The sequence below is a fragment of the Peromyscus californicus genome, unplaced genomic scaffold (assembly GCF_007827085.1).
Source record: "Peromyscus californicus insignis strain IS unplaced genomic scaffold, ASM782708v3 Scaffold_7__1_contigs__length_154581171, whole genome shotgun sequence".
NCBI classification, from domain to species: domain Eukaryota; kingdom Metazoa; phylum Chordata; class Mammalia; order Rodentia; family Cricetidae; genus Peromyscus; species Peromyscus californicus.
Genome location: NW_026294595.1, coordinates 1,593,906 through 1,605,935, shown reverse-complemented (window position 1 = coordinate 1,605,935; position 12,030 = coordinate 1,593,906). Strand labels below are relative to the sequence as shown.

At 45.3% G+C, this 12,030-nt stretch overlaps 1 protein-coding gene across 11 annotated transcripts in view; it reads right to left on the bottom strand.

Moving 5' to 3' along the window:
- Window positions 1–12,030, bottom strand: part of Dennd1a (DENN domain containing 1A) — a 503,183-nt gene that overhangs the window by 48,641 nt on the left and 442,512 nt on the right. For all 11 annotated transcript variants that reach the window (XM_052724298.1, XM_052724294.1, XM_052724299.1 and 8 more), the window contains 3 exons: window positions 10,818–10,858; window positions 8,769–8,840; window positions 7,418–7,474 (listed from right to left, as the gene is read on the bottom strand). In XM_052724298.1, the coding sequence (XP_052580258.1) occupies window positions 7,418–7,474; window positions 8,769–8,840; window positions 10,818–10,858 (170 nt within the window). The remainder of the gene's footprint in view (window positions 1–7,417; window positions 7,475–8,768; window positions 8,841–10,817; window positions 10,859–12,030) is intronic.

Genomic DNA, 12,030 nt, shown 5'->3' with positions numbered 1-12,030 from the left:
ACCATGGTGCTACATAGTCATTATAATAATTTCAATGGATACATAATATTTTCATTGAGCAAATCTAATAACTCATCCCATAACTATTGGGTGTTTGTTTTTTATTTCTCCTTTCTAAATGCTAGCAAAAAATTTTTCTTTCCTTTTGTATTATTGCTTCTGTGGAAATCCCCAGGAATGAAGGCATGAGGTCAAACATATAAACACTTTTTAAGGCTTTTTATTCATTCTACCAAATTGCTTTCCAATTGACACCAACTCCCCGTAATGGGGCGCTATCGGTTTCACAGTACTTGTTAGCCTTATCATTTAAAAATGTACTGCTAATTTAATAGGTGAAAAATTTAGACCTCATTGTTGTTTCAATTTGCATTACTTTGATTATTTGCGACTGTCTGCTTACTGATGGTGCTACCAATCACATTCATGACTTCTCCCTTCTCCTCGTGTTTCTGGAAGGACCTATGGGTCTCTCTGACCTGCAGAGTTGCTACAGGATGAAGGAAAGCTTTAAAAACCTAAACATTTACATTTTATTTGTGTATCTGGGAAATGAAGTCAAATGGTCAGGTAAGAAAACTCCCCATGTGCAAAGGGTCAGCCATGACTTCTTTGGCTGTGGCAGTCAGGGAGCACTGGTGTGAGCTAGTCAAAACATGGATGTGTCTCTTTCTGCTATAAGCATTATGTGTTTTATTGAGGACAAGAAAGTTAGTTAGGACAAGTCAGAGAATAAAGGTACAAATAAATAATTTAAATAATCATTTTTTCACCATATAAAAATAACAATAAACAACATCCAATTCTTTCAATTGTAGAAAAAATTGTACACTTTGGTCAGCAGATTATTCCTCAAATTCTGCATGTAAGAGATCATTGGCCACTTTCTCAACTGAATCGAGAGAATTGTGAAACAGAGGGAAAGTGGTTACTTAGGATAATTATGTTTTAAGGAGGAAACAAAGGTAAACCTCTGAACCTCAGTTTCTCTATCTGTAAATGGGTATATGGGAGCCAGGGATGAAAGGAGATAGGTAATATAACGTAAATGCCTAGAACTTTATTAGCTACCCAATAAACTATTTATTGGAAGGAAACAGATAGCTTCTATACACGTGTGTATACAGGTGTGTGTGTGCATGTATAGTGTTATACATCAACTACCAACCTCCTGGCTTCCTTTCCTAAGAAATTAGCTGCTATTCAGTCAGTCCAGAAGAGTCTCTGCTTGGCCAGAAATACAGGAAGGTGATGACCTTTTGGCCTTTCAAACAGGGCTTGCGTTATGTGGCCCGCACTGGATTGGCCAGTCTCAGCTAAGCTAAGGCTCAGTGATGAAAGGGACTACCGACAGCCAATTAGAAATGGGTTGTTTGGAAAGGGGCTGCCCTAAGGTGCCTGGGTCAAATGGAACAAAGTAAGGAGGGGGTGGGGGTGTCTTTCCATGTCAGAGAGCAACAAAAGGGCAAAAGGGGCATTTCAGTTATGTGTGGGTGCATCTAGAGGATTAACACAGGGCGAATGAGGCCAAGCTGTAACAGGAAAATACCTTTTTGGTCCAGGAAAATACTCCTATACCATGTGTGCCTCTGTGTGTGTGTGTGTGTGTGTGTGTGTGTGTGTGTGTGTGTGTGTGTGTGTGTCGCGTGCACACACTTGGCTGAAAAAAATGGAGCTACAAGGTAACACGGTAGGAAAATATATTAACTAGGAAACTATAAAATACTTATTTAAAAGAAAACATGACAGTTTTGGGGAAAGTGTCTTAGTTGAAGCTTTAAGTAAAGACTGCTGTCTTCTAGCTGTATCTGCTCCATCAACCAGCTTCCCCAATCTCTCAGATTCAACCTCTGCAATGGTTTCTGCTTTGACAACAGGGAGATTCCCAGTTGTTCGGCAGAGGGCTCCGGAGAATGGTTTAAATGAGATGAGCTATGAGGAGCCTTTGAGAGACCACAATGCAAAGGACACAATGCTTCCCTGTGTGGGGCACCTAACGCTGGTAGCTACCTTTCCAGACTATTGGCTTCCATTCTCACACTTCATTCTCACGATGATTATGAAGTAAACAGGATTATCTTTTCTTTATGATGAAGCAATAGGATTCAGACAGGGGAACCTATTCAAGATCACAGAGCTACAAAGAGGAGGAACCTAAAATACAGACTTCTGACATTTAAATCCTATCTATTTATAACAACAGCTCAAGTATCTTGGACCTGAGGAGGCATATGTGATGCTGGGCCATCAAAAATGACTTCCTCTTGCTCCTTGGCAGTCCTTCTGGCTAAACTGGTCACAGGCTGCCATGTCCTATGCCATCCACTGTGCTGCTCTCCAGACTGTGAGTTCCTTGGGATCTGAGTTTTCTTGAGTCTAGCACAGCTCTCCCATAAGTCTCTGTTAAGTTGAGCTAGCATTTGGAAGGTAAATGTGCCTTCATGTCTGAAAGTCACATTTTGTTTAGTTAGAACATCCAGAGATGCCCGAGTTCCTGTACTTTCTCATGGCTCCCCATTGAGCTTTTAGCTTCTTCACTATTTCTTCCCTGTGGGGAAGGACAGGGAGCAGAGGGAGGGAGGAGCAGGGGTCAAGAGAGCAATGAGAACAGTGCACATCCTCTTTTCCATCTAACAGCGGACATACTGTATGAGTAGTAGCCAACAGAGCAACTCTGAACTGCTTGATTAAAGAAACTGTGGCCCAAGAACTAACTGACATCAGCTAAGGGACTGGGATATGGGTACCCTGATACCTTCCTGAGAGGAACACTAATTGGAAGTTTACAAAAAAATACTTTGAGATGTGAGTGCCCTGTGGACCACTAATTCCATTTGTAGAAGTGTTTTCAAATGAAGAAACCTAGAAGTAACTCAGGTATCCAATAACAGCATTGATTAAGTGTGTGTGTGTGTGTGTGTGTGTGTGTGTGTGTGTGTGTGTATACAATGTGTATGCATGTGTGTAGTATGTGTGTATACATGTGTGCATGTATATGTGTGTATGCGTGTGTATGTGTAGTACGTGTGTATATATGCCCACCCAATAAAATGTATGAGCTACTTAAAACAAGGACACATGGAGGAGTCATTTTTAGAAGGCGGGGACATGTTCAGTGCACATCACAAGAAAATGCAGTTGGAAGGGACGTTATTTCTCTCCTGACCTGCTGAATTCCCAAAAACTACGCATTTTGTTGGTTGGCAAATGGAAAACAAAAAGTTGACTTTTGGGGTTGGGGATTTAGCTTAGTGGTAGAGCGCTTGCCTAGCAAGCGCAAGGCCCTGGGTTCGGTCCTCAGCTCTGGAAAACAAAACAAAACAAAACAAACAAACAAACAAAAAAACTTGACCTTCTAAATGTCATTTTTAAAAAGGGGAACAAGGGGATATAAGAGGGGTGGGCCAACTCCTTCCTGCAGGGTCCCACAGGAGGAAGAGAGAGCTACAACTCAAGGGGCTGCCACAGGGAAGCAAATTCTGTCCAGGAGCCTCAAGGCTAAGAGCAGGGAGTGCTCCACCAAGCCCCATCGCTAGGCAGAGCAAAATTCTATTTCTGTCTCCTTCCCAGAGCTCCTAGGAAAAAAAGAATCCTGACAGCTTCCCTCTACCTCTCTGTGGAGAAGACAGGAATAGCACATGATGCTCCTCTGTGGATGAGCATCAGTGAATAGGCAGCGGCATGAAGCCAGGGTCTGGTGAGCAGGGGGAACAAAGTGCTATTAAGGCCTTCGGAGGAGCTGGGACAGGCTTCCTGAGGCAGAGGAGCAAGGCCAGGCCAGGCATTCACACCTGGAGTTGGAAGTAGGGCCCAGCACTCGCAGAACGGCTAGAGCACCCCTCTCTTTGCTGGGCAGGCTGAGGCTGGCAAGGACAGGGTGGCCTCAACCAAGGGAATATAGCTGTGTCAGAGTCATGTTCTGGAAAGATTCCTCTTGTGGCTGTGTGAGCAATTTAAAGGGAGGTGGTCCCATGGCAGCCATTTCTCAGTGTGTGTACACATCTCTGTTTGGGCAGACTATCTGTTCTAGGAATGAACAAAGAAATGGAGAGGACACATTCTCATTTATGGAGCTGTTACTAAGTTCTCCTGTTAACACATCACCTCTTCTAAGACAGTTAATGGGTGAGGAAAACAGAGAGGGCTGGTAACTCCCACCCTACACAACCATACTGAATCTTCTGGTTGGCCTCAGAAGCCCAAATGCCATATCCCCATGGGGTGGGGTGTGTATGGCCAAGGCCAGAGCCTTCTCCTTTCCTTTTTGAGATTTGTGTTGTACTTGTCTTTTCCAGTCTACTTCCCACAACAGCAAATGTAAATTAAAATATGAATATTGATATCAAACTAGTAGCCAAAATTGGAGTTGCAGTGATTGAGGTTGCAGCATATTTTAAAGTGTCTAAAGACAGGGAGCTGACAGTTGTGTGATAAGGTGTGAAAATGTCTGTTCTGTAAGAGTCTACCTGTTCTCCCCACCCCCACAGGCTTGCTCATGCCCTTCACTGCACTTGCAAGTGTTTGGCTAGAAACTCAAGCCAACTGTGGGTGTGCTCTTTTAAGTCACAGAGATACTAAGCACGCTCAATTTGTCACTTAAAGAACAGAGAAACTTTCCAAATGGCTATGAAATGGGCCCATTTGGCTAAAGTATTCTGATACTAAAGAAAAAAAAATTCAGGAATTCCTTAAGGGCACACAATGACATCCTTCTGTGTGTGTCTTAGCGCTCCCTACAGGTGAAGAGGGAGCGTGTGCAGCCACTGGATTTAAGGTGGCACTCTCTGGACAGCCTGGACCAGGGAAGCAGAATGCAACTTGTTGATGTCCTTCCACAGTCAGGCCTGGTGAGGACATACGCCCAGGGAAGTGCCACTGTCCCCTTAGGAAGCCATGCTATTTCTTCTTCCTATCTCTGAGCAGGCTGGACTTCAAAGGAGGCCAGGCTACAGCAGAACTTGGCCACTTTGTTCCATTTATCCAGAGAAATATGTTCTCCATCTTTCTTTTTTGTCCCTGAGCTGAAGCAGAGCAGATGTGGAATAAAGCAACACTATAGGATCTATGAACAATCACTTGCCAGTGGTCACAGATATCCTGAAAGCTATTTCAGAGGCTTTGAAAAATCTATAGCACAAATGAACAAGGGATGGGAAAGGGCCCTGCTCAGCTGCATTAGAGATGGACCCTCCACACACCGTGGTGACCTCTCCTCAGGTCGGCCTCACATTCTCTATTTGCAATTCAAACCCAAGGCAAGAGCAAAGAGGGCAAGCCTGGGTTCTTGATTATATGTGTGAGGTCACCATTGCTATGCAGAGTTAGAGGGCCAGGTGGCAACCCAGTACATTGGAAAATTGGGTCTTTGCTGGCAACTGCCTCAATTTCATAGCAGAAACCAAACTTGTGATATCTGTGTCAAGTGCATCAAGGGAGTCATAGAGACAGGTTCCATGTAGCATGGAGGGGTGGGTGGAAGGGGGAGAAAAAAGCCAAGGAAATACTTTCCACTACAGTGAGATAGGTCAGGGGAAGCCAGATCCTAAATTAGCTCAAGAAAAAGAGCTAGAGATCACCAGAGACCAAGGGCCTATATATACTGAACAATGCTGGGGTTTCAATTACAAACCAGCTCTTCCAAGAACAACTGCAAAATATCAAGTCTGTGGAAACCTGTAAGAGCGAAGGGGGAAAAGTGAAAATTGAAAAGGGTGCACTAATAGATCTGTCAACAGCCCAATGGTGACAAGCCACATTTCTATTAAATGCCTTTACCATTTGTGTCACCTGAGATGCACTGACACTGTCTATAGAACATTATCTCCTGAAGCTATTCTTGAAAAGACTGGTGTGGGCTGGGGAGAGTGGACAGGGAAAAAATCGGTTTTAGATTCTACGAAGGAAGGGAAAGGTGGAGTGTGTGGAAGGAACACGATCTAGATTGTGTAAATGAACCTTTGGGCAAACACATGAAAAAAGCTGGGCTTTGCTGGCTGCTGCAGAAAGACGTGAGTAGTGGGAAAAGGCTCGAAGGGCAGTCCCTGGCTCCGTGGTCAGCAGAAGCAATGAGACCCATGAAGCCATTTGTCTGGCGCCTGAGGAGGGATCCGTCTTTGCTTATTTCAGGCAGTATACTAACCAACCACAGCCTACAATCTAGACACTGGGGAGGGAAAAGCTCCCTCCTGGACACATCCAATGCAGGCCCACAAGACTGGGACAGGAGATGAAAAGGTATGATTAGTGACTCAAATAACATCTAGCTAAAGAATCCCACTTGCCAGTGTCTGCCAGGGTGAACAGACTGGCATGGGGGCTGCGTGGATTTGTGTCATAGGGTTTGTGTCACAGGATGTTAAGAATTCACTGTCAGCTGAAGCTAGGAATTTTAAATGCTTAGTCAGAGCAAATTATTTTCCAATTAAAAGAAAAGAATCAATTCTTTCGACCCATTTCAAATTAATGAGGATTTTTCTGACTTCATAAAGTTGAAACCACTTTCAATTAAAAAAAACAACAAATTGCCAAGACAGTGGCACATTTAGGGGTGTGGGGAAAATGATCCCAGACATCTTTTGTAAAAGAAAACACTTGTTTGGGAAAGCAGTGAGCATCAGAGAATGGAAGTGTTCTGACAGTGGAGGTCAACAGATCTGAAATCTAATCCTGTTTCTGCTAGGCTCACACACTGTGGCCTTGGCAATTATTTCACTCACAGCTTTGTTCTATGGATTTGGGGTGACAGCTCCTAGTCTGGCCCACCTTTAACAAAGAGTGGCAATCACAGTATTGGAGGCCATGTTGTGATTGTGTAAAAAAACGCCCCCTGCTCTGGTCACCTTGCTGTACTCCCCATGGACTCAGGTTGGGGAAATCTTAGCCACAGTGACTTCATATAATTTTTCTGATGAACCACAGAGCCTCTGTTTGCTTGCATATGCCTTAAACATAGGCTAGGCTGCTTTCACTCAGTGCTATGTGGTGGGAGACCCACGGCATTCTCTTCCTATTCACTCTTTGTGTTTGCGTAGGAACCACGTGTGTGCCAGAACCAGAGGGGTCCTTTCTCTGGACATGCATTTTGCTTTAAGTTATGACCAGTCCTAGGGCAGAAGGGGGTGGTGGGGAGGACACCTGCAAGCCCCAGGCCTGGTAGGGCAGGGCAGAGGACAGTGGTAACTCTGAACTCAACTGCCTTTGTGGGTTTAAGCCCACAAAGAATTTTAATGTTATTTAAAGACAGTTTTTTGTCTGTGAATATTTATAATGGTGTGAAACTCCCGGACAGCTGGTAATGCATTTTGAAGTGTGCTAACAACACTGTATCAAACAGCCCTCTATTGATCACATCCTACTTTTTTGTGGCCACGCATTTCATACATGGTGCTTATACATTTTGAATAAGAACTTCAAGTACCTTTTGCTTCAAGCGGTTTTTCACCTCTTTTATTCCCATTTTTGCATGATCTTTTGCCTGCATGAAAAATTAATTTAAGTTAAGATTCCCTTTCTGTTTCCAGCAGGGTCTATGCTTGATTTCAGTCCACCATGAATCACCTTCTCTGATTACTAGAAAAAGGAAGGAAAAATGGGATCATCAAGTTGAAAATACAATGGCTGTGAAAACAAATACAAAGGTAAAAGGTTAAAAAAAAATCCCTTAAAGGGGCTGCAGAGATTCCATTTTTGCATTTTGATGGCAGAGACTTTTTTCTTCTTTTCCTTCCCAGGCCTTTCTTCTGCTCTTTATAATTATTTACCTTGGCAGCATGGTGACAGCTACCACTAAAAGAACAGCAGCTCTACCAGCCACAGGACTCAGAGCACCCACGATACCTCACCAGGGCAGGGCCTCAGGATCAATCTCCTCTCCAGGTTGAAGGGTTGAAACTCGACACAACTGCCAGGTTTTTATAGTGTCAGTTCCTAAATTTCATTTTGGTGGACACTCTGGCTTCTACTTTCTGCCAGTTCTGACCTGTGTGTCTTTGCTGGTAGCTACCTGTCCATTATAGTAGCCACTCTAAGCAGAGGAAACACTAACACAATTCAAAATGACAATAAAACAAAGCCCCCCCCCCCTGCTTGTGGCTCAGGGTCAAATGATCAAGGAGGAAAAAGCACAAGAACAAGCACTCGAGGCTTGTGAGGGATGGAGTGCCAGGGCTGACGGGTCTGCTCTCACTCTGTGTGGATCTGAGTCTCACATGCACTTCCTATAGGGCAGAGTCAAGAGAGAGCATGACGAATTCAGGACAGAACTGAGGGTGGTCTTCCCACCATGCACACAGTCGTGGTTATAAACAGAGGTCCTCCCCAACCCTCTGGCCTCCACACTCCCTGTATATAACTATACTTGTAACCCGACATGGGGAGGTTAGAAATGAGGGGGTGGTCTTCCCACCATGCACATAGTCATGATCATAAAACAGCAAAAAGCCAAGCAATTCTCAGAACATTGAGACTGCTAAGAAATGGCATGGCCACCCTTTGGTCACTTCTGCAATCTAGGCATTGATACACTTAAGAGCCAGGTTGTGTTGGGCGTAGTGGCACATGTCTCTAATCCCAGCACTTGGGAGGCAGAGACAGGAAGATCTCTGAGTCTGAGGCCAGTCTGGTCTACAGAGTGAGTTCTAGGACAGTCAGAGCTATATAGAAAAACCCTGTCTTGAAAAACACAAACAAACCAAAACCAACCAAACAAAAAAGAGTCAGACTGAATGAAAGAACCTATCCATGGCTTCCAGACTGCCACCAGTACTTACAAACTTGTAGACAGTCTTCATGGCTGGGTTAGCTTTTGTTTTTACAGTATTCAGAATTGCTCCACTTCCTTTCTGTAATAAAAATGTCAATCAGTGATGTGGGCTGGAAGGAGAGTGGGCCAGCACCAACAAAGAGTGTTTCTCTTTAATTGAGCCAGGCAACATTTCCAGAGTGTGTGAGAAGTAGGCCCAGGTGGTCACTGGTTGGGGTTAGGGCTATGGCAGACGTGTGTGTGTGCATGTATGGGAACTGGAGAAGCATGTGATAACCAGTCAAGGGGAGACAGTAGGTTATATGTTCTGCCCCTGTCCAGGCTATTTCAGGCAAGGGTCTCCTTATGGTTGCCAGTAGCTCTTTAAAGAATTTCTAGTTACCATAGATAGTGTTCAGTCATATATCATAACTGAATTATGTAGCTAACTTCAAGCTAGGGAAGAAAACAGGGTTCTGATCAACCAGGACCCCCTGGCAATATGATTCATCCCTTTCCTTGGGGAGTATGGGAGGACTCTATGGAGGAAGGTTTTCTACTGCTTAGGAGGCAGCTAAGTGAACTCAAGTGCACAGTCCGTTTCTAACTGCGCCCTGGGCAGCATGTTCTAAGGCTGTAAGGGCCCTGAGCCCAGGGAGGTCTATTTGAAGACCACCAGGCTCTGTGTGTGGGTGAGAGACATACCAGGGTTCAAATGACATCTGGATGGTGGCAGCTGCACTGGAAGTTTGGAGACCAGAAGACTGGGGAGGTCTTCAGAGCAGAAAACATTTGACCTGGGCCATGGAGGATGAGTGGAGGTTGATGTGGAACATAGTCGAAATGAATATGCGTGGGGGTAGCAAAAGGAGTACAGAGCTGGGAGCTATGGGTGTACTCTGGGAGGGCAAGGGGTTCTTGACTTGTGGTGGAAATGGGGCTGGGGGGCCAGATGGGGTGGCTTGCACAGAGCCTGGAATGCCGAGCACAGTGTTTATGCTCTGGAGGACTTTTAATCAAATGTGTCACATAGTAGATGATACTAATTATTGACTTTAACTTTTAGCACAACTTTTGGTAACTGCTTGCCTTAAAGATTTTGAGTTTTAGTGAAAAACATTACAGTTTGACCTATAAATCATTCTGTGTTGTAGGACAATAGAAAATTTTCACCCACTCATCTATTCCATGCTGCCTTCCAAAATTACTCAGAACTTTGTTTAAAGGGTCCTTTGGAGTACTGAAACTCCCTTTATCAATCAATCAACAGGTCCTTATTGCTTGCCTCTGATGTGCCAAGTGCTGTGTTTGGCCATCCAGGAACAAAGGCTGTCTTTCATGGGGGAGCTGCTTACTCTGGCCAACTGCAGCCACTTCCACAGGCCCTGCCTTGGCAGCAGCTGCGGTTGGCCCTGGAGCAGGAGAGAACACTTATCACATTATGCTGGAGTTGCCTGTTTACGTGCCTGCCTCCCTAACAAGGTAGGGAGCTCCCCCAGGGCAGTACCTGCCCCGCTTTGGATTCCCAGAGGCTAGCTGTGCCCGGCACACAGTAGGCCTTGAGTACATACTCAATTAGAAAGTCATGGAAAAGTCAGGTAAAATTTGACTTCTTTAGAGGCCATAGGAGCTCCAAGCACCTGGTTCCCAATTCAGCAAGACATTGTTCACAATAGCAGTAAGGGGGTGAAGAAAAGTCTCCCAGGGATGCTTTTCTATTTTCCCAGGAGCCCTTGCTGTGGAAGACACTGCAGGGAGGGCACATCTTTGGCTTCCCTGTGGTCATGACAACTGCCTGGCCATGGAAAGAAATGTTCTAGAACAATACTTCACTCCGTGGGCCTTGGCTGGCCTGAAGAGGAGGGCAACCTGTCCTGCCTCCTTTTCTCCCATTAAGGGAGAATGTCTCCTTCCAGTCTCTTCCATAGGATGGTGGTCTGGCATTAAGACAACAGTATCTTCAGTTGAGAGAATGGCATACCCTGCATCCTGAGGCAGCTTTGAAGGCGGCCAAGGAGCAGAGGGCTACCAGGAGGCCACAGAGGACAGCAGGTGGCTCTGAATGGGACATACTTACCCGGACTGTGGACAGCCACTGATGATACAGCTTATCACTGCCTAGAGGAAGAGGAGTGAGAGAGGCCATCGTTTACAGACATCTTCACATTGTACAGACTGAAATCTCACAATCTAGGAAAGGCAAGGAGGCCTCTGCGTCCCACTCTGCAGCATGTGGCAGTGAGTCAGACCACAGGTTTTCATTCTCAGGGAGTTCTTTGTACCGGTGTCCACAGAGCAAAGCTCCTGCCTCTCCATCCCATGCTTCCATTGTCACAGCCTTGCACTCTGACCGAGAGGAACTACCATCCCCTGCCATCTGTGCCAGAGTGAACTGAAAGGCAGCTAAAGGGTCACATCCTCTGGAGCTCCTTTCTCTTCTTTCCTCAATCTATCCATCTATCTATTTTGAGAAAGAGTGTCATGTAGTTCATGTTGGCCTCCAGCTTTCTATGTCACCTGAGATGACCTTGAACTTCTGATCCTCCTGGCATAATGCAAGGTTGTGTGGCATTGAGGCTTGAATCCAGGACACTATGCATGCTAGGTAAGCACTCTGTCTTACTTAGCCTTCTTCCTCCCTTTGAACAGCCCTCTAGCTCAGGTCACATCCATATTCTTTGATGCACCATGAGTCTCCAGAGCTGAGTATCACAGTGTAGGAACCCTGCTGGACATTTGCCTGGTGACATGTTTTGTGGGTGAGTCCTGTTCAGTGCATCTTGAGGGCCAAGGAGGTCTCAGCAGGAGACTTTTCAGCAATATACAGAGTCCATCTTCTCCCAGAACCCCTTTCCCACAGTGCTCCTTCTGTAAGCTCGTGAATGGTGCAGTGAGAGTCAACAGAGTGCTATTCCAACCACACATAACTCAGTCTCTCCTTCCTGCACTGGCTTAATTTGTGCGTCTCTTTCCCTGAGGAACAAAGCTAGTGCTCACATTGTTTACCCAGCTTGGGGCATGTGTGGTGGTATTGTTTTCCCCAAAATATTGTGTACCTTAATAAACTTATCTGGGGTCAGAGAACAGAAAAGCCACAAGATACTTAGGCTAGAAAATGTTAGCACACGCCTTTAATCCTAGCATTCCAGAGACAGAAATCCCTCTGGATCTCTGTGAGTTCAAGGCCGCATTGGAAACAGCCAGGCATGGTGACTCACGCCTTTAATCCCAGAAAGCAGCCTTTAATCCCAGGGAGTGGTGGTAGAAAGCAGAAAGGTTTATAAGGCGTG